This window comes from Bidens hawaiensis, unplaced genomic scaffold (genome assembly GCF_021521415.1).
Source record: "Bidens hawaiensis isolate Kalapana, Puna unplaced genomic scaffold, B.hawaiensis_p1.1 tig00034686_1, whole genome shotgun sequence".
NCBI lineage: Eukaryota > Viridiplantae > Streptophyta > Magnoliopsida > Asterales > Asteraceae > Bidens > Bidens hawaiensis.
Window position 1 is genome coordinate 86,687 of NW_027496018.1, and position 23,519 is coordinate 110,205.

At 35.6% G+C, this 23,519-nt stretch overlaps 2 protein-coding genes across 2 annotated transcripts; both read right to left on the reverse strand.

The window, feature by feature from the left end:
• Positions 1 to 945: 945 nt before the first annotated feature.
• LOC143586522 (glutaredoxin-like) lies at positions 946 to 2,811 on the reverse strand. The gene is made up of 4 exons (XM_077068056.1): positions 2,714 to 2,811; positions 2,444 to 2,532; positions 1,200 to 1,298; positions 946 to 1,104 (listed from the first exon to the last, which is right to left on the reverse strand). The coding sequence occupies exons 1-4, from the start codon at positions 2,767 to 2,769 to the stop codon at positions 1,025 to 1,027; spliced, it is 324 nt and encodes a 107-aa protein (XP_076924171.1). The 5' UTR covers positions 2,770 to 2,811; the 3' UTR covers positions 946 to 1,024.
• A 1,947-nt stretch (positions 2,812 to 4,758) lies between these two features.
• On the reverse strand, positions 4,759 to 10,002 carry LOC143586523 (isocitrate dehydrogenase [NADP]-like). The gene is made up of 15 exons (XM_077068057.1): positions 9,756 to 10,002; positions 9,629 to 9,672; positions 9,409 to 9,518; positions 8,492 to 8,529; positions 8,084 to 8,161; positions 7,533 to 7,586; positions 7,343 to 7,444; positions 7,164 to 7,252; positions 6,972 to 7,075; positions 6,829 to 6,897; positions 6,584 to 6,699; positions 6,356 to 6,390; positions 6,134 to 6,276; positions 5,852 to 5,974; positions 4,759 to 5,215 (listed from the first exon to the last, which is right to left on the reverse strand). The coding sequence occupies exons 1-15, from the start codon at positions 10,000 to 10,002 to the stop codon at positions 5,122 to 5,124; spliced, it is 1,446 nt and encodes a 481-aa protein (XP_076924172.1). The 3' UTR covers positions 4,759 to 5,121.
• Between the last annotated feature and the right edge of the window lie 13,517 nt (positions 10,003 to 23,519).

Consider the following 23,519-nt stretch of genomic DNA (forward strand, 5'->3'; position numbering starts at 1 on the left):
TACTTTTTGTGGACTCGAACCCATGCCGAAAAGCTCTCAACCCATTAATCTCCAGTTGCACTCCAATGGCTGATAATGTTCATCCAAGCAAGAAGATGTATATCATCTAGCCAAACTTCATAATTACACATGTAAAAACTGGTGGGCGGGATGACATGTCATAACGGGTCCTTTAGTCATTTTGGTTTGGGTCCAAACGGGTTTGACACAAACGGGAAATGGGTACTGGTCTTGATGTTTCTAATGAACTTTTTTGCCCTCCACTTTCTCCTAATCTATCCGGATCTTTCTCTGCTTCTATATAAGCACTTAAGCTAATTTCCCAAAATATATAGTTTTTTTTTTAGCAGCTTGCGCCGTCTAGATTATAGACCATAGAGCACCATAAGTTATGGCCCATAACAGATTATATAAAGACGGATAGATGGCAATGATAAACTTGATGAGGATTCAAGTAGTAATGAGGTTGATTGTGATTGTGTGGCTCCTAACACAAGCTATATTTGCTATGAAGAAGAGGAGCAAGACCATGAATCATGATGATGGTTAATGACGATGATGAAAAGCTTACGTCCACCAAAACTAATCAAGAGCTTGGGCCCAATAACCTAAAGGATCATGACAGAGTGGTCAAGGTCAAAGTTGCCAAATCTACTTTCAATGATAAGTCATGCTTAATTTGGTTAATGGTTATAGCAATTTGATTATTCAGACAGTCAACGTGCAACAACTATGAATAAACGAGCATATCAGGTGTTTGCAAGGCAAACAAGACTAAAGCCGACCCATTTAGACCCTTTGAAAATAATATGTAACTTTGAAGTTCAAAAGAACCCTAAAGATCTTTGGTATCCATTCATAGTTTGACTGAATAATCATCACTTGTTTCAGGCAACATTATGTCGTGAAAACAAAACCGACCATTTGAATGCAACATTCCCCATAAATTTGGGACCCAATACCCATGCATATAAGTTCAGAAAGTCTATAACTCTGTTTATAAAGATACCATGAGAATGGTTGTTTAGGATGACTTGGTGGCAATTGCTTTAGCTTCAGTCAGCAGGGGAACAAGCTTTCCTGCTTTGTGCATGGCAACAGTACCTACATAAAATTATTTGGGACATTAAATTAATTTATTCATTGGGGAAAACTAGTAACGGGTCAAACAAAGAATGTATAAAGGATAAAGCCCTCACTGTCACAGCCACCAATGTGCTTGCCGCCAATGAACACATTTGGTACAGATCGTTGACCAGTCCACTCGTGCAATGCTGATTGCATCTCACTTCCATCACCTGCAGACATAGATACACGCGGGTATTTAGACATTTTTCAGGTGAAACACCAGTCAAATAAATTTAAGAATGTTTTCAAACCAATTGGCATGACCATTGACCAACACATGGTTTGTACCCAAAATTTGTGGAAGTTTGTCAAGGCCTCGAAGAATTGAGCTCACATGTTATTTTCATAGTTATTAAAAGCAGTCGCTTTGACCGCCTGAGCGTTTTTTTGGGCGAGTTGCTACATCACCGACTTTCCATGGTTAAGGCGTTTTTAGGAGCCAAATCTGGAATTTGATATTTTGTTTTGACTTATTTTTATTTCATTTGCTTCATCATTAACTAATTGATAAGGATTTCCTTACAAAAATTGGATTTACTTAAATAACTCCAATCTATCTGTATAATCAGAGATAATTATTTGGTTTCTACAAATCACACAAGACTGAAAAACAAGGTTAATAGAAATATAACTTTTTCAATCATTTTCCTACTATTTCTTGACTAATCCACATATGATTTATGCTCATGTTTCTTATACTTTAATTTGCTTTACAGTAGCCATTTAAACTTTAAAAATAAATTTTAAAGGTGGAGTTTAACAAATAAAATGATTAAAATCAGAAGACAGAACCATTTTAAAACTTTTGCTACTAATTATATAATATTAAATGTTATATAATAGCTTATGTTTAATTTTATTTGAAGAAATAATATTATTTTTCTTACAGATAATATATTTTCATTTTTTTATTAAAGAGCGCTTTTTTTTTCTTAGTCCATCGCCTTTTTTTATCCGCCTTGAGTACGCTTAGCGTATTTGATAACAATGGTTATTTGGAGTTCATTCGGTTACCAATTAAATGATATATATTTGAACCTTCATAAACCAGGGCAAAGGTAGTAAATGAAATAGTAGTAAACCGGTCTTTGTTAATAAACAAGTTGAAAAATGAGTTGTGATTTTTTGCAAGCATAGCATCATTTCAGCTGTTGTGAAGTGTCAATCGAATTCGCAAACAGAAAGCTTATAATGACATCGAATTTAAAGGTTTTACAATCCCTAAATTTGTAATCTAAAACAACAATTACAGTGCAAATTCAGTGTGCATACACATACATTGAAAATCTAGAGAGAGATAGAGGAAGTTGCTTACTTTCTAAGTCGAGTTCGATAGGTTTGAAGGACGAATTAAGTTCGGTTAACAGCTTCTTAACGCTCACACAGTACGGACAATAAGACTTGCTGTCAAATTCAAAATCAATATCAAACGTACAACATTTACATCAGGAATACATGCATTCAAACACAAATCCGCCACTATATACCTAAAAAAAACCGTTAAATACACACACACACACACACACACATTACGCACAAATCAAACAGGAATGCGTATATACATTGAATATGTATGTATATATACCTGAAGACGAGGACGGGGTTGGCTGAAACGAGATCCTTGACCTTGGCTGAAGCCATTGGTAGATTGATTGAATGAATATGGAGTAATAATGGTTTACGAACCCTGAGGAGTGAACTCGGTTGGAAAATGGGGTTTTGGAAGAGACGGCTGATGACGTAAGGGATTTTTGGTGTGGCCTGGGAAAGGCCCACAACTCACTTGTAGCCGGTCACAATTCACAAATTGGGTTTTTCTAAGTATACTTGAAAAACCCGGTTCCGGTTTCCGGATATAGAACCAGATACGGGTATGACCGAGTATTGACAATCCTAAGTCAGCTTCGGGTAGTGTCTCTAAAAATCATACCCTATGCGTCGGGTTCGGGCCGGATATAGAGCCGGGTATTGGAATACCCTATTTCCGGGTATTGAAGAAAACCCTATTTTTGGGAGTTTTTTCTGTTTATTTTTCGGATATAGATTGTGTTTTTTAAAAGGTTGCATTTTTAGGGGCATTTTTGGGTCTTTTTCAAGTATAGATCGGGTATTTGATAAATCAGGTTTCAGGTATTGGAAAAACCCGGTTCCGGTTTTCGGGTATTACCGAGAACAAATCGGGTCCGGTTCTAGGTATGGGTTTTGGTACTGAAATGCAGACCATATCTGTACCCTACATGTAGGGTCGGGTACGGGTTTGGGTATAAAAAAACCGGTTTCATTTTTTTTTATCGGGTCCGGTTCCATGTTCAAGTTCTTTGTGCACCTCTATATCTAGGTAATAAAAAAAAATCCAAATTTGTAATAAGCTACTAAATAAACGATAACATAAGTAAAACAAAATAATATAATAGCTGGCTGGGAGATGACAACTAGATTCGCAAGTGGAAGGAGAGGGACAACAATCACAAAAGTGGGTAATGGCACGGTGCAACTGTTTTAGCGATAAATCATCTGATGATTAATTCTTGACTGAGAACATCATGAGTGGATCGATTATACCTCCCAGGGAAATAGTTCGGGAAGGTAAACTAGCTTCAACAGAGATTATTGATATGATGATTTTATTAGTAACTCACTCTAGCCTTCAAGGTAAACTAGCTTCAACGGAGACTACTGACAGACCAAAAATTATCTTTAGCCATATACGTGCTTTTATTATTAACTTTTTAACTAAAACACCCTGTCACTATTTAGTAATCCACATAAGCATTCGGAACCGAAAAGGTGGAAAATTACTTTACACAAGACTGGAACAAAGTTAGGTGATTTTAAAAATAGTTTTTAAGTGACTTCAATCAAATGAGAAAGAGTAAAGTGTTAGTCCCCAAGTTTTGGTCACATTTGTGAATTTCATCTAAAAATATTTTTTTTCCATAATTAGACCCTCGATATTTCCCACCTATTGCCAATTTTTTTCAAATTATTAACACGATCTAAATTCAACGTTAAATCAAGAATGTTACTATCCTTTTACATGTTTGTTTACATTATTATTATTATTATTATTATTATTATTACACTGAGCTTAACCCTTTATATGACTAAAAATAAAAAAGAATAAACTAACGAATACTATATTAGATTCAAACATAGGAATCGTGAGATGTTATATATGTCATCGAACAAACACATAATAATAACAATAATAATGTTAACACCAATGAGTTAACGTTGAATTTAGACCAAGTTTTCAATTCAGACGGAATTGACAACTGTTGAGAAACATCAAGTGTCCAATTGCGAAAAAAGAATATTTTTGAACCAAACCTCAAGGGACAATTTTCAAGGGACAATTTTGACACTTTACTCATATAATAAAGAAAGAGTGAAAAGACATATCTATCTCTGAGTTAACGATTAAATTTAACGAGGTTAATGATTTGAATGTAATTGGCAAGAACTGGAAAACGTGAATGATCCATTTGCAAAAAATAAACTTTGAACTAAATTCGCATTATTTGACAAACCACAAGGCCGAAAACGGCACTTTACTCAATGAGAAACTTGTACTATTCTATTAAGTTACCCCACAATACTCTTTTTGGCCCATTACATGACAGGCCCTGACACCCATTTTGCTACCTCTACTAAGGTACATCCAACAAGATTACTATTTTATCAAAGCATCACCACCTGTAAACACTACTAAATACCTGAAATCATGGTACCAAAAAGGTAAAGCATCAAACATCCACCATGAAAACAATTAAAGCCTTTGTCTACAGTGCTTCTGTTGACCAAACTCACCTTTAAACCAAGTGACCAATCCTATGAAACAAAAAAAAATGGCAGGAAAGACAACGACGTGTAATTTCAAAAAGCCTCCCTGCGGTATTATGTATTTGTTGTTGTCTGATATCCTTTCTCAACGGTTCACTGTCAGCAGAAATCAATCAAAACATAGGCCTGATATCGTCAGCCGATACCACTTTAATGAACAGCAAGAGGTTGAAGCTTTGACTCTAGATTCTGAGCAACCGCATCAATGAACTCTTCAGTGTTCAAGTAGAATTCCCTTGATGCCCTGTACACATGCAATTATCTCAGAAGCTGCCACTGGTTCAAAAATATCTAGAAAGTCAAAGTAGGACGTCATGTTGGTCAATGACTTAAGTTGGTAATTTTATAATGACTTAACTAGTTTTACTTATTTTATTTGTCCTCAGCTAGATTACTATATAAGTATGTAGTGCATAAATACTAAACCACTTTTCAGAACTAGCTTTGATGCATGAAATATAGAAGTACCTAAATCTAAATGGGCATATTAACAGGATGAAATAGATCATACTTCAGTATGTGGACCCAAAAACACTTTTTGCAGGCTCTTTTTAAGTAAAAAACATTTAGCGCATCGAGTATGAATACAAATACAATATTATTAAGACGATTTAGGAGGTTGCATCTCTTTAGCTTAAAAAAGTTTTATTTGATCCTTCTGAGATTAAAAGAAAACCAGATCATCCCATTCATAAGTAGACGGGTCAAAATTTACACTTACAATAGAACCGAATTCAAGGCATATCATAAAAAATCATTTAAAATGGCCAGCAATGACATTCAGTCAAAAGGTATGCAATCACATTCAGGTATCAGTAGTATTATGAGCCTATATTTGAGGGCATGCTAAATTCATTGCAATAGCATTAGCAGTACTCACTTGGGTCCGTGTATTAGAATGGCAAGATCCTTGGTCATTTTGCCCGACTCAACTGTCTCAACACACGCACTCTCAAGCTTTTGAACGAAATCTGCCAATCTCTTATTATTATCCAACTTGGCTCTGCACAACAATATATATGCAGTATAAACCAAATCAGGAGAATGCAATAACAGTAGAAGCAACACTTATACTGTAGAAAACTTTTAACTAATATGAGCATTATTAACATGAACGTTTTTAAAGAATACATAAAGGTGATGAAAGAAACAGATTACAGACCGATGTTCAAGTCCTCTTGTCCATGCAAAAATAGATGCAATACTGTTTGTGCTGGTTTCATTTCCCTTTTGGTGTTGCCGAAAATGCCGGGTTACAGTCCCATGAGCTGCCTCTGCCTCCAATGTTTTCCCATCTGACGAAAGCTGCAAACCATACAGAGTTAACATGCAGTCCTAAAACCACATAACTTTCTCAGGTAAGGATTAATATATATACACTGACCAAAACTGAAGTCATAAGGCCCAGAGAACCAAATCCTGCAAGTAAGTATTGAAAATTTAGTCAGAAAAGCGTGCCATTTACTCACAAAGTGTGCCAACAGTGAGTTAACAGCACATTAGAATATAAAAGGTTGGTTAATCATTCGATTCATATGTAAGTACTGTGTCTATTTCAAAAGTAACAACCAATTCATATACAACTACAAGCATGCATCAGATGTAATATCACCTTGGGCAAGTAAGTCGCTCTGTACATCTCCATCATAGTTCTTGCATGCCCATACATATCCACCATCACTCTTCAGTGCATAAGCCACCATGTCATCAATCAACCGATGCTCATACCTTCAAGTAAGCAACAGATCACCGGGTAAAATGAACATTTTGACATATGAAAGTTTTCAAATAATACATCATTAGCAATCACCACTAAGAGAATAACAAACCCCAATTCTAACCAATACAGAAAATTACCATATTGAATGCTGTTCAAATTTCTCCTTCCAATTCTCCTCATATACCTCCTGAAAGATGTCCTTAAACCTGTTGTAATCAACATAGGATAAAACATTAAGCAAATTACTAATAAGAAAATAATGATACTGTTACAGCGTTACCTGCCGTCATATTTCTTTAGAATAGTATTTTTGGTGCTCAAATATAAAGGCCATTTCTTTGAAAGAGCCATTGCCATTGATGATTCAGCAAACGCACGAATGGACTACCAAAAAGCATAAACTTCTCATGGTAAGACTTTAATTAATTTACATTATAAATATATGATGCCAAGCAAAACGAACAAACCAAACCTCATCAACGTTATACATCGCAAGTGCAATTCCAGGACCTTTAAAGTCAAAAACATCAAGCTCCATGGGAGTTTCACCATCCTCTGGAACTGATCAAATAATGTAACAGTCATCTTATAAAAATCTAGTTTATGTTTTCAAGTATAATATAATTAGAAACGGGATCATTTCAAAGATACCAAAAACCATCTTGAGTTTTCCTGGTCCTTTGATAATTGCATCCGTAGCACGATACTGGTCACCAAACGCATGCCTGCCGATACAGATTGGTTTCTTCCACCCTGCAAATTAATGCCAGAGAAAGAATTAGGGTTCTGCAAGTCATCCATGGTTACCAAGCATATGTTGTGAGTGGAAATTAGATACTACCTGGAACTATCCTTGGAACATTCTTGCATAGAATAGGCTCACGAAAAACCGTCCCTGACATCAACAGTCACTAATTAGTTAAAAAAAATTGCAACTAAAACTTGTATATTAAGAAGCTAAAACAAAGCTGTAAATACAAACATAATATATGAAAAGATCAAAGTGATATGTTAAGTGTCTCAGATAAATATAAATATAAAAATCATAAACTAAACTGAGCAGTCATACAAAAAATTTAGAAAATTTGAAATAACAAGAAATATCCATATAAAGTCCATGAACAAAACTAATCTTCAGTAAAGACATGAACATTTAGAACCATCTCGTGAATTATCCAGACTAGATGAATGTTCTCAATATATTCACAGTCTACAAAGAGCAACTGTGCATCAATTTGTCCCTCTTCAGAAGTATTACAAAAAAGAATATTTGTAAATTACCCTAGATGATTGCACAGAGGTAAGAAATTTGTAGTGCAATTTAAGAAACTAACAAGAGATAAATTGTGTTGAAATTTCTCACAACTGTGACCAAGGAGATCATATACAAACCATTTAAAATATTCCTGATTGTGCCATTGGGACTCCTCCACATAGATTTCAATCCAAATTCCTTGACTCTTGTCTCATCTGCAACATTAGAAACAAATTACAAAATCTGATATTTAACTAGCATAGTTCAAGACCAACAAGACAGTAAACTGAAATTAAGGATTTTCAAAGACTACTAAGATTTTGATAATAAAAGATTAACATCAGATGTCATAAAACAATTACTAGACTCTGTTAAACAAATAAAAAGTTAATTGTTTAAAAAGATGTGCAAAAGTGAAGAGGCCAGTCATTTTGAAGTAATAAGACACAAAATTTAAACAAAAGAGCCGGACACCCGGGATCACCCTTCTGCCCGAAGAAGGGAGTTATAACACACTAGAAGTAGGTTTACAGAGAGTGACTAACCAGGTGTGATTGTAGCGCATTTTACAGCAACATTATACCTGCAAAGCATAAAGAATTTGGGTAAGAGTATGTTGGATAACAAAAAGAAAGTCTACTGACAGACAACACTAAAAGTCTAAATCATCACTTCTCCCTTCTTTACTTGTGCTATTTCACCTTACATATGATTACCATTTTCAATACTATCACTCCATCCATCTTTTAGTTATATCATAGTGTGTGATGCAGTTTTCGAAGCGATCAATGACTCAAGAAACTCATGATAATCAAAGACAATAAAATTGAACCAAAGGTTCTAAGAACAAAGTTCTTTATCAACTAAAAAATAAACCTTAACACCCTATTTATACTAAATGAAAAAAAAAAGAAACATGGAAACAAAATAAACATAAATACGAAAAGATAAAACATAAAATAAACTTTAAAATTTAAACTAAGAGATATTTTGCATCACTATCTACAAAAGAAAAGCTCCACAAGATGACACGTGAATAAAAAATGAATCTAATGTCAAGTTTAACCTTGAAATGCAGTTCCTTCTAACTTGCATCACCTAAACACAAAACTCCTGTGTATATAGTTCAGTCAACCTCATTGAACTACACGGGCCTGGCCTACCTTACGTATAGCTTTTGCTTGCAAATTCATATAAGCATTCGCATCTATTCTATCTAACAACGAAACGCTTTCTCCTTTGTAAATACAACCTCGAATCGGGTTTCTGAACCAGATGCCTACAAAGCCTTCTGATAATAGCAATATGTTGAATAGCAGAATAGGTATGTGTAATCTAATAAGAACTTCCACGCATACATGATACAACGATCATTCACAAATTTAACACAATATCAAGTCAATAGCCAATACACAATGCAATCCAGAAGAAAAAAATAATTAAACAAACCAACAAGACTTACTTCAACGCAGCATGTGCGCTTTCGACAGTGACTTGATCGTCTGTAGCATCACGGTTCAAAATTCCTAAATCAAAATACTTAATATCCAAATCTATGTACGGTAAAATCAGCTGAAATAAAAAAAAAACAAAACAAAACAAAACAACCATAAGTCAATAAGTCATCACACTATACACTGAACTCAATTAGGTCAACAATTAAAATTCATATATGCTCACACCTTGTCTTTAATCATCTGCCATATAATCCTCGTCATTTCATCACCTAAAATTAAAAAAAAAAGTAACAAAATAATAATAATAATAATAATAATAATAATTAGGAAGTGGTGATTGTACGATACTTACCGTCCATCTCGACAATTGGATTTTGTACGGGGATTTTATCGACGGCGGTGATGGTGGCGGAGGCGGCGAAGGAGCGAAGTGAGAGTTTGGATGAGTGAGTGGAGATTGGAAGGATGGCGGTGGATTTGACGGAACGGCAGAGGTTGTAATTTGGTGGTGGAATTGGTAGGCTAGGGTTTCTGAGGGATGAAGATAGCATGGCGGACATGGTGGTTAGACTCAGACGGTGGAGTTTCAGACTGAGCATTGTGAGTGTCAAACCGTGAGCTTTGATGGTGTGCTAATGCGTTACGACTTAGGCCGACTATAGACTAAACCGGGTTTATTATTCTATATCGTTCTCACAAATTACGTTGGTTGGATTTTGTATAATATAATTTTTTTTTAAACGACCAACTAAGTAACGTCTGGTAGTCCGTACGCGGCCCCCATTGGCTTATAACTAGTTTTAGAACCCGAGTAATACACGGGTTTTCTCAAATTTTAAAATTAATAAGATGAATTATTTGAAAGAAAAAAACAATATTAATTAAATGTAAAAGATAAATCTAATATATAGATAAGAAGTTTAATATATAAAATTTACAAATTCGAGAAAATTTCTTACATCAAAATTTTGAATTAACTAATTTGTAAAGATTAACAAATGAATATGGATTGTGTTAAATAGATGTATGGATGTAATGTATCTGATCCGGAATTTGCATTGATATAGGACGAAATCATTGATTGAAGTTAATTAATATTATTTGTGGATAATTTTGGTATGAACTCAAATTTCAAGCATGATTTATAAATTTATTTTGATTGATTTACAAATTTAATTTAAGCAAGCCTACAAAATTGCCTACCGCCTTATTTAACAACAATAAATCAAATTTATCATCAGGATGATTTTTTTCTTTAATAAATTAGTTCCGTTATTAAGTTACAAATCTTCTTCCTCATTCAAAATTATACTGAAATTACCCAATGATTATAGGAAATTTTGTTGTCTTTTTTATTTATATGAGTTTCTTTATTTTTTTTCTTAGTCTAAAATGTAAATTTATTGACAAGAAAGAAATTAGTGGGTTTAAAAAAAATCTCTTAATTTCGATATAATTTTAAGCTCATTTTAAAACAAATATTAGAAATTTTTCTATAACAAAGTATTTTATATATTTGTAAACCAAATGTAAATATAAAAAAAATAAAGAATATAACCTTTTTTCTTGTTTATGGATATTTCTACTCAGTTAATTATTCTGATTACTTTATATATACATATAACTAAACACAACAGACGGAGGTTTTATTAATATGTAACCAAGTAACTTAATATGATATAAAAGATCAAAAAATATTTATAAATTTATTACAAATTTCTAAATACTTCTTAACATTTGATATTGCAATTAAAAAATTACCATCACTATCTAGGATAATAACTTTGCGACCGTCTCATCTTATATTACACGGGTTGAGTCAATACTTGAAATTAAAGTTTATAATATTAGAAAATAAAATAAAAAAACACAATTAAAGGTAAATAAGTACATGAAATTTTAAATTTACAAAATTAAAAAAATCTCCTTAACATGTATAATTTACTTAAATTTTAATTATATAATACTGATTATAATCTTACAATGCAGAACTTTGTTTTAACCCTTGCAAAAATATAGAAAAGGTAGTTGTCATAAATACTATTTTCTAGTTATATAACTAAAACAGTAATATCACACAACACACCAATTAGCAGATATTGAAAAATTTCCAAAATTTCCAGGCGATGGTCGGAGACCTTTAAAGTACTTCAAGGATGCAACTTCAATGTAATAATAACAATAATAATAATAATAATAATAACTATATTAAAAGAATAACAATAACTATATTCAAAGAATGTAAATACTTATGATGCAAAAATATAAATAAACCAAATTTCTCAGAGAAAACCAAATGATACCATTTAAGGTTCTACAACACATTAAAGATGAAATAACTGAAACAATGTGCCTTCCACCTCCTTTTGTAGTTCTCGTTCTTGATTTTCTGTCAACCCAGAAACATCCTCATGTCACATTTGAAGCCATAAGCTTTAAACATTTTCATATTCAACCTCCACCACAATTAGTTGTTTCGATACATTACCTACTCCTCTTGACCCACACATTGTCAGCCTCAAGTTTATGCAGCAGAATTAGAAACATGCATTCAAAGTTACATATATATATAGAATTTCATCAAAGTGTATTGACTGAGATTTCACTTACGCAAATAATATAAATAATGAAACGGCTCCACATATTCATACTTCAATTATCACATTATTAAGAAAATATTATTATTGAATATTTATGTTCTTTTTATCAGTTCATTTTAAAAAAAGAACAATATATAATAAACAAAGCATGGAAATAAATAATAACAATATAATATCATCTAAATGTTAACTTTTAACAGTGATCTTTTTTAAAGAACCTGTCAATATTAAGTTTTATAAACTAATAAAAAAACTATATCACACTAAAAAACATGAATAACAAATAAAAAAACTATAATACCAAACTCGCCGAAATTTTTCAGATTTCCATTCATTTGAACTTTCCAAATGGTCAAGTTTGACCAGTATAAAGTCAAACCAGGTTGAAATAGTAAAATTTTTGACAAATTTCACTTGTTTTGATCACTTAAAACTAATAGAACAAAGTTTTTCGCAAGTTTTCAAACAATTATAATTACTTGAGGTTTATAGAACGTTTACATAAAATAATTTCAAAATTAAAAATGGTTCATGGATTGGCCCGTTTAACCTATACGTAATTATCAGTTAATAATAAAATAATAAAAAAGTTTAGGCACAATGCATACAAGTGCATAAATTCTATTCACTACACAGCTCCAATATAACTGAATGAACATTATTTGAAAATCCTACAGCCAATACATCTCAAATTCAGACTACATGTGGTTCTACCTGGTGCAATTGTAACGGGCCTTCATTGACTCTAAATTCTTATGTAGGGAGAAACGACGGAAGATTTTAGTGTAATTCTAAATGAAGAACCAAGGCCACAACAGCTAAAACAAAAGAAAAAAAAGATGACCTAAAGAAATGATCTTTAAAATGAAGATTATTTGAAATGGCGGAACACCTAGTTTTTTTCCAACTCAGCCGACAAAATATGACACTCGGATCACCTAGAAACCTTCAACATCTATTCTCACTCCTAGAAACCATTTCACTACTTCATTTTTTCCCATTTTCAAAATGTTTTCCAAAACCAACGCATACCAGTCAAATTCCTTAAAAAACCCGACTTGGTTTTGGTGCAGGTGTTTTGCCAATTGCCTGAAGTGTGGATATGTTTGGGCCTGGTGTATTTCCCATCCAAATTCATTTATTGAAATACAATAAGCTACCACTGCTCGTTTGAGTGGAATTCCACTGATTTTTTTATGAACAAAATTAAATGTTCCATCATTAAACATTTTATGAGGTTACTACATTTTAAGATTCAAACTCAGCATCATCATATTTAACACATAAATAAAAATTTGCCCTGTCTTTTTGTTTAAAAAGTTACTGAATAAACACACATATATACTGATAACCGCATACGTTGCAAAGTTGTTCCTGGGAGTAGAGAACATAATACCAAATAGCTTTGATACAGTAACATGAAATTAGATAAAAATAAAACACGTACAAAGGGGAAAAACACATTCGATGGTCCACCGAAACTCTTGAAATCGACAGAGGCTATCGACTGCATGTATGAGGGCAAAATGAAAAGGGAACGAAATCGAGAAGATTAAAAACCATACCTCACCGACGAAGCCCAATCACCTCCACCCATGGTATGAAATCTGAAAGATCGATTTCAGGTTTATCAGTTTTAGAAGATTGAATAATCTTTATCACATTTGCCTCTCTTTACATTCTAACTTTACTCTATAATTATAATTACAAAAATATCATTAACATTGGTGTGATTGAATAATGTTTGGTTGATTCATTCACAAATTGCATTTTTATAATATAAGTAGTGTTTTGTCCGGCGGTTGGTAAAAACCCAAACGGTGGTAAACTAAAGTGTTGTCGGTCTTAAGAGTTGAAGTGGTACGTCGACGCAAATTCGGTTGGTTTCGGTTACATGCGTCATAAAGCAAAAAAAGTTATAAAAATTGAGATGGAACAATGGGGTGGCGTCGGTCGGTAAAACTCAAGTGCTAGTAAAACCGACCCGTGTCGATTTCGGGCGTTGAGGCGGTGAGTCTACGCAAATTCGGTCGGTTTCCGTCAAGTTCGTTACGATACCGTAACTAAAAAAACAGCATCAGGTCGATTTTCGTTGCAGTATCGGAACTAAAACAAAACGCGGTGAGTCTATGCGAATTCGGTCGGTTTCAATTGCATTTGTGACGGTATCGAAAGTAAAACAAAAATGTCAGTAAAACACAACCTGGTCGTGGGTAAAACCCAAACGTTATCGGTCCCATATGTTGCGAGAACTAGTCGACATGAATAATCGTTTATCATCAAATTTAAAATAAAAACAAAAATAAATTGTTGAATCCAATCATACGGCGCCGCACGGAACAATCATGGACATGCGACGCCAAACTTTCCATTTGTTATATATAATAATAATATAATCCCTCTTTATTCAAACTTTGATCTACGAATTCTCTTTGTCATCAATTGTTGTTACATGTAAAGAATTCTTTATACTTTTGTCACTGAATGTTTGTACTAGTTTATGATGCCTTTGCACGTATGAATGGGAGGTTTAGGTCACCAATCCTTAAAGAGACTTAATTGTACATTTTCGAAATGATGCCAGAATCCAAATTTTTATCTTCATTTTGGATAGTAAATAGTGAAGTTTACATCACTTTAGAATATAAATCAACGTCATTGGCCTTCTGGCTCAATGGCATGGGGACGATGGTTAAGACTTGGGATCCTAGAGGTCTCATGTTCAAAACCTGACTCAAGGGGGTTTTCTCACAATGGTGTGAGTTTCCTCCTTGATGGTGTTCTTGAGTGGGTTAGGCCTGGAGCTTCAAAATCAGTATGGACGGTTGACATCCGTCTCAAGAAGGCTCGCTCAGGTATTGGCAGGCGATCCAAACGCTATTAAAAAAAAAAGTATATAAATCAACAATCAAGGTTTTGGATAGTAAATAATGAAGGTGTGTAGTTGGGCTATAACTCATAGACCAAGCACTCAAGCAGCATCATATGGGCCACAATCGATGGTGCTGTTTTAAAGCCCAATAGCAATTTAATTATTAGTTCCAGACTTTTAACCTAACCCGGCCCAAACGAAACCGGTAGAGGAGAAATCGATTTACGAAAATAACCATAGGTTAGAGACCAGTTAGAAGTTTTCAAGGCGAGAACAGGTTAACCGAAACCATCATTAAATTTATTTTGACTATTTTCTAGCGCCCAACCTATATAGCCGTCTCTTACCGTTGGAAATTGGATATTAACCATCTAAAGCAACCCCCCCCCCCCCCAAAGTTGAATAAATAGGTATTGGATATTAAAGTTTGATTACACAATTTCTCTAGCTCTCCAAAGTTCTCAAGTCTCAACGCTTAAGACTCAAATGGCAAGTAAAGAAAATGTCGTGTTGGTACTAGATACAAAGAGAAACCCTGAAATTTGCACGAAGTTCATGTCAGACGATATTGAAATGGCTTGTTGCAAGAATTGTATGGTGTTTGGCAAAACATTAATCGCAAGGTGATGAAAGCTGAAAGTGAAGCGCAATCGTTAGCCGCGTTGAACCTTCCGTAACTAGTAACTAAAATCAAGCGAAGAAGAAGACGACAACAACGATGATTATATATCATCAAATAAAATGTATCGCCGTTTTTTCATTTTTATTTTAATAATGTTGTTTAATTCCCTTTTTATTTTAATAAAGTGACATTTTACATTTTTGTAGTTTATTTTCTTTAAAAATTGGTTTTTTAACTGATTATAGGTTAACCGATTTGATTATTAATCTAATCGGTTGCACTGGTTGCTATATGTCCTTTCAAAATCGGATATGAACCGAAACCGGTTATTTGGATTAACCGGTTTTGACAGTTTAATCAAAAATGGGTTCCAATAATAATCGATAGCACATAAACCAATTAATTGATATATATACACCTCTTGTTCTAGGCTTCCGGCCTCCATAAACACCAATTCAATTTTTTTTCTCTCTATTTTGACATAAATTTTTTGCTCAGCCGTTTTATGAAGCCATTCTCGGTCAGCCTTTTCTTTTTTTTCTAGGTAATCATATTCATATGTTTATAATCCTACGAAGCTTTTTTCTTCTCTTTGAAATTTTCTGTGTATTACACGGGTTCGAAAGATAGTTATCACATATATGCTTTATGTTACCAAAAATTCGTATTTTCTCCTTCTAGAACATAAAACTGATGTATTATTACACATAATGACATAAATTTAAAGTTGAAAGGGTTAAACCAACTCGTTAAATTTGAATGCTTTTTAAATTTCAAATTTATAATAAAATCGATTGTACTTGGAACAAACAATATTGCGAGAGGACCCCAACCACTTGTTTTCTCTTTGTGTGTTTGTTGTTCAGCTAGGCTGGGTTCCTATCCTAGTTACTTGCTAGGATTCATGTGTTTTCTTTTTAATAAAATTTATTAAAATCAGACTTACCATTATGCGCGCACAAATTTTAGTAACTTTATTAAAACAAGACTTACCACGGGCCGTTTACTAGTTTTGTTAAAAATTCAACATTTTGCATAAACTAATGTTAATTACTGTCAAAGTTTTGATTGAGAAATATTTAATTACATGATATTGGTTGGGAATGGATCACAAGGCGTACAAGAAAGAGTACCATTATTTAATATCGAAATATTTCAATATGCCAAAGAACTTGCTCATGATCACACTTCAACATTTTGTTTGATTGTTCCATGATCTATACAATTTACTTAAACTACAAGTATGTGTGTATATTGTTAACATTGTTGTTGTTATTATTATTATTATTATTATTATTATATTTTAATAATCATTATTATTAGGCAAATTGGATTTTAATAATCGCAACTTAATGCAGTTGGCTAATAATAATCATAACTTAGAAAGTAGCTGTCACCGATCCCAACTTCACACTATTTGTTTTCATTAGATCTTCGTTAAAAAAAACTTAACGACGTTAAGTTTTTTTCAAATTTCAAACTGATATTTTAGGGCTTTTGACCGGAATGAGGATACGAGTTGATTGATGTAATAATAATAATAATAATAATAATCAAAAACTCCTTAAAAAAATATTCAAAAATAATAATAATAAATTCATAACTCAAAATATAAATAAAAAACAAAATAAATAAATAAATAAATAAACTAAAATGTTTTATTCGTTGTCCTCGTTAAAAAAAAATTGAGAAAAGATTCCAACGAATTTACTTGAAATCCTTTATATTTTGGAAGGATTTGAAATCCCTTTATTTAAAGGAATTTGAAGAAAACTGAATTCCAATTCCAACTATTTGACAACCAAACACACCAAAATGGAAAAAGATTCAAATTCCAACAAAAAGAGCACGTCATGTCATGTGATTTTAATTTCTATTCCTTTGAATCCCATGAATTATATGAAGCGAACGCACTCTAAATGTTTATTATTAACGGTCACCTCACACTCGACATGACTCGTACGAAATCAAGAACGAAAATTTCTCCAAACTTCCAGTACTTGACTTTTAGTGGGATGTTTACTTGGTAGTTGTTTTTTGAAAATCATTCATATATGTATCGAGTCAAGATACTTCAAACATCACTGCCATAGAAAAGGACACAACAACAAATATTCATTTGACTTTGAACCAAAACTCATCATTGCCTATTCAGCTAACACCAACTTGTAACGTTTCTCCATATTTTTATGTAAAATTCCAGAAATATCCTTCATAAACCCGGCGTCTTCGACACCTTTGTATTCACGCCGATAGATTTTAAAACCCAATCAGAATTTGCTACGTGCTCAAAACCCGTCTGCCCTAGAAAAGTTTGAAACAAACTCGTTGATAAAGGCAACTTTTTGGGCAACTACAAAGCTGTCGATTGTCTTTGGAATGTTCTAGTCGACTGGTTTCCCAAAACCGTCGACAACCTACTATTTTCCAAATTTGTCGACGAAGACGTATTTCGATCCAAATTTGCCTATGACGACAGATTTTATTTTAGATGTCTTATATAAATTTTTGTGTGAATATTTTTCAATAATGAGATTCAAGAGAGGCGATAGAATTGGTGTGGGTACTACGAAGGAAACATAATGTCAAAGGTTGAAAATGAGTATATTGTGCAATTATGTACCCTAATTGAAGCTGATGGCACGGGGTTACTACTCCGGGAGTTTGTCAAGGCTGACAAAATTCGGCCAAAATGTTTGCACCGGAAAATTAATGTTACCAGGGAAAATAGTTGCCGGTTGTGAAGAATTCGTTGATATTTATCTACTTCAAATGACTTTGGATTTGAATGTTATTGACGTGTCTTCAAATTAAATTAGATGAAATCCAAAGCAAATAAAAAAACATATTGAAATTATATCCGATATAAGACACCTAAAATAAAAAGACGCCATAGGCAAAGTTGGATCAAAATGCGTCTTCGTCGGCAAATTTGAAAACAAGTAGTTGTCGACGGGTCTGTTGATGTTTGGTCTATTTGTACATATATTAGTATGTTAACTTGGTCGTTTTACTCGTTTAGTTTAGGAACTATGGTACTTCATACATGTTTATTGTGTTTCAGGTCACATGTACTTAACGCGCTTAATTTGGACCTATACGAGCATGGAATGAAGACCCGGGATGTCCAGCACGCTTACCAAGGCAATTATGTGGAGTTACTGAGAAAAGAGACCCATCGCGTAGCGCGATGGGTGTTGAAGATGGGGTATCGCTCTACGCGATGCCCTGTAAATGTGACCGCGTTGACTTTTGGTCATCACATAGCGCGATGGACCAGGGGGGGGAGACCATTGCGCTACGAGATGGTCCCCATAATCGTGAAAGTTAGGGTTTTTCATATATTACATTTTGACTACCCTAAACGCTATTCTTCACCTTCCAGGCAATTTTCAGAGTAGAAAGGAGAGCCACCATCACTTCCAATCATCTCCGAGCATCATACATGTCATACCAGATCATAACCGAAGCCCGAGAGATGCCAATGCGCGGCTAGTTCCTTCGAGTCCTACCCGTGATGTAGAGTATTGTATCTTTCAGTTTTTCTCATGTATTAAGAACGAATTGATTGTAACTATCTTTGATGTTAATCTATGAGTATTGATGTCTAGTACGATTGTGCACAACGTCAGTTTAGGTTTATTTCGATCAGAACGATTAGTGTGCCAGTTGCTATGATAATTACTTGTAGGATTGTTTTGACCTGTTAGTTGCAAGAAAGCATACGTTTGCCCTTAGTTGAGTCACACTGGCAGGGGCCGTTTGATAACCAGTGTCATGTGTTAGCGAGCGTGGATGCCTAAGGTTTAACCAGTTAGTCAGTCTGAAGTTGACACATGATAGTTTATCTGTTAAGTTGCATGAGTTTGCTGTTAGGTTACGTACTTGGATTGCCAGGTGTGATTTGTCTTTGTTAATTGTTTGAAAGTTGTTTACGTGTTTAATCGATATCAAAACCAAACTATTTGCTAGTGTGATCAGCACTTCGTTAATTGAAACACTTCATAATGTTAGGAATCGTTTACACTTTACACTGACCACATACTCCTCGTGGTTCGACACCCTACTTACTCTGACTAGTTTAAGGTGATTAGGACACTAATTTATATTGTTTTTTACTAGATAGCGACAGTCTATCATCAAAATGGCGTCGTTGCCGGAGAGTTAGCGCGCTTAGTGTTTTGTGTTAATTGATTTCTTTGTTAATTTAGTTTAATTTAGTTTTTGTTCTTAATTTTTATTTTCCCATTTCACGCGAGGTGTGTTATTTGTGCAGGTAGCAGGTTTATGCACACCCGCCATTCAGGGAAACGGTCCCCACTGATTTACGAGCCAGAGATTGAACGCTTAGCTCGGCAGAACCGAACTCAAATCAGACAGCCAAATATGGAAGGTCAGAACCAGAACCAAAACTAAAACCAAAACCAAGACCCACCACCCGAAATTAATGTTTTCCAACCCGAACCAAACCCACCGAATAATCAAAACCCACCAAATAATGACCTACCACCACCAATACAACCAAAATTCAGCCCGACACTCCAGAAACTGAAACCGAAACCGAAACCATGACAGTCCCGGGCCATTTGCCCCGAACAATACCCCTCGTCATCAACAGCTGATTATTCAAGATTTGACCATGTCAGTATTCACATTGAAGACAAAGAAGAGGGAGATGAGGAGAAATTTGGGCCGAGAAATGACAATGCGGATTTGCGTGTTAAAGAGGTTGATGAGGTTGAGGAACCGGTTAGGGTGAGAGGTAACAGGTGGAGGAACAGGAATCTTGATCGAGGTGGTCTAGGTAGATATCGGGAGGAACAGAGACAGCCGATTCAAGTTAATCGGGGAGGTTTTGAGGAACCAAGGGCCAGACAAAGGAATTACAGGTCTCCGGTTCAGGGTGTTAACAGTCGGTTCAGACCGGCTATTTCAGATGGTGCATCACCGATTGTCCCACAGGTGAGTGTTCAGGGACAGCCGACATTTAAATCCCGTTCGTCCTACATCAACATAGTTCCCCATTTTCATGGACTGGGATCAGAAGACCCATATTCACACTTGTCAGATTTTTCAGCTATTTGCGGGTCTATTGGTGATGGTACTTATGATCAGGATGAGGTTCGGTTGCGGTTGTTCCAGTTTTCATTAAAAGACAAAGCAAAACACTGGTTCAACTCGCTACCGATGCATAGTATTGAGAACTGGGCCGAGATACAGCAGGTTTTCCTTAACGAGTATTATTCGCAGTCGAAGACTAACGAAGCCCGGATGGAGATTCGACATTTTGCACAGTCACCGGGTGAGTTATTTCATGAGGCATTTATTCGTTATAAGGAGATGATCAGGAAATGTCCGCACCACCAGATTGAGTTGTGGGAGTTAGTGAAATGTTTCGTTGACGGGTTGACTTACGAGGACAGAAAGTATCTAAAATCGTCATGTAATGGGATGTTGTTGAACCAACCAGAAGAGGATGATTGGGATTTCCTTGAGTTTATGTGTGAGGATTCCAAGTCAGAAGCAGCAGCTGAACGAAGACGAAAATTCGGGGTTACCCGAACAGTTAAATCAGCCTCGAGAGAGTCAGACAGAATTGCAGAGTTAGAACGGGAACTCGCGGGTTATCGAAAAGGGAAAAAGAATGAGGTTGGTAAAGTCGGGGTGAAATTTCCGGTTTGTTCAGATTGTGGTAAGTTGGGGCATAAGTTTGAAGATTGCCCCGGGGTTGATGATCACGAGTATACCGATGAGGAGGAAGTCAGTTATGCATACGGGGAGTCCAAGGGCCAAGAATTTAATTCGAACACTTATCACCCGGGCCTAAGGAATCACCCGAACTTCAAATACAGGAACGCGCCGAACCCGAACTTTCAGGGTCCAGTCAGAACCGACAGCAGAACAGCTACCGACAGGGTGGTTCGAACAGCCAGTATAACAGTCGGGGATATAACAGAGATGGTTACCGGGGTAACAGTTCGTCAGGTAATCAGAATCAGGACCAGCAGAAGGGTAGTTCAGGAACTTCAGATGAATCAATACATTCAAAGTTAGATGCGTTGTTGAAGCTCGTGACTGATAATCAAAAGGAAACGCAGAGACAGTTCGAGTTGAGAGACAAGTCAGCAGAAGCGATGTCAAAGCAGATTGGTCAGCTCGCAGCAGACGTGGCGAGATTTCAAAAGAACGCGGGTCAACTACCGAGCGATACCACAGTAAACCCGTAGCATGCCAGCTCAAGCTCGAAGAAAGGTAATAGTGTGCGCATTAACGCGGTAAGTCTTGTACCTCATTTTGAGATTACCTGTGTTGAAGTTGAGTCACCACCGCAGTTCGTTGAGGCGGTGGTGAATGATGTTAGTGATGAGAATGAAGGTGTTGGTCAAAATTAAATGGTTTTCCAAAATGAAGTGAAATTAAAAATAGATGAATTAACTTTTTGTGAAAACTGCACTTGTGAAAAATGTATAAACGCCAGATTGACCAACACGGGAGATGAGGAGGTGGAGAATAATACCACTTCAAGTAAACTCCAAGACCCGGGAGTGCCATTTTTATCAATTCAAATTGGAGATTTTAAAACTGATCGGGCACTTCTAGATCTTGGAGCATGTGCTAGTGTCATGCCCGACAGTTTATATGATTAGTATGAGTTTGGCCCGTTAGAGAGTGTAAACACCACCGTGGTGTTGGCGAATCAAATTCATACACACCCTCAGGGCATGGTCACTAATGTAATGGTTCAAGTGGACGATTTTTGCTACCCAGTTGACTTCCTTGTACTTTATTATGCTAAGGGTAATATTAAACAATCTGAAGTCATATTGGGCAGGCCGTTCCTTGCTACAGCACATGCGGTAATTGATTGTGCTGAGGGATTTTTGGGCATTAAGTGTGGGAACCGTGTTAAGCAGTTATTATTGTTTGAAAATGCTACTAACCCTCTTGTTGACAAGTGTGTACCATCGTGCACAAATCATACAAGAGAGGGATGTTTTGTAACTAGCAGGAACGAGCTGAAGGGTAGCTGTGAGAAGAAAGGTTGGAATGAGAGAGGCGTTAAGATGAAAGATAGAGAGAACCCGACAGCAAGGAAAGGAAGGATAGCAAAGAAATCGGTGAGTTCTATGGTGACCTCACCGGTTTATGAAAATACTTGCAGCATTTGAGGCATTGTCAAGCTGTAGACACACAATTCAGCGCTGACCGGGAGGCAACCCGGGGTTTGTAAGCGTTTTCCATTTTATTTTATGTTTGTCGAGTCGTTGTTTGACTTTTGTTTCGAGTTTTGTGCAGCAAATCCCAAGTGTGGGGAGGCTTTTAGTGAAGTGTGCATCATGGAGGTTCAGTAAGCATTTGGTCAATTTCACGTCAATCCAGGTACGTATTGCAAATTTCAACTTCGGAAACGTGTTCAGGGCAATGTCGGGATGTCGAAAAGTGACCGGGTCAGAAAATGCCCGACGCAAAAATGGCAAAAACTTTGTGTTCACTGGGGACCATCGCGTAGCGCGTTGGCCCTAGACAGTTCACCATCGCGCTACGCGATGGTGGCTGGGGCAATCCTGACGTCTGACGTCATCGCATAGCGCGATGACGCCAGACCAGACACCATCGCGCTACGCGATTGTGTCCAACCCTAATTTGACTGTTTGGGTTGCGTAGCGCGATCCCTGCTTGCTTGACCCATCGCGCTACGGGATGGGGTCGCGGATAATCCGAATTTTTTTTATTTTATTTATTATATTATAATAATTTATATATATATATTACCCTAACCACCGCCTTCCCACCTCCCCTTCTTCAAACATCACCGTATCTCTCTCTTCTCTCTCTCCTACCATCATCGCCGGCCACCGTAACCATCACCGATTATCATCATCATCTTCATCTCTCACCATCCACCACCGTTCACCACCTACTGCTCACCATCAACCACCACCGCACCACCATCATCATCTCACCACCGTCATCTGTCCATTGTCTGTCTCTGCCATCCACCATCATCGTCGACCACCGCCG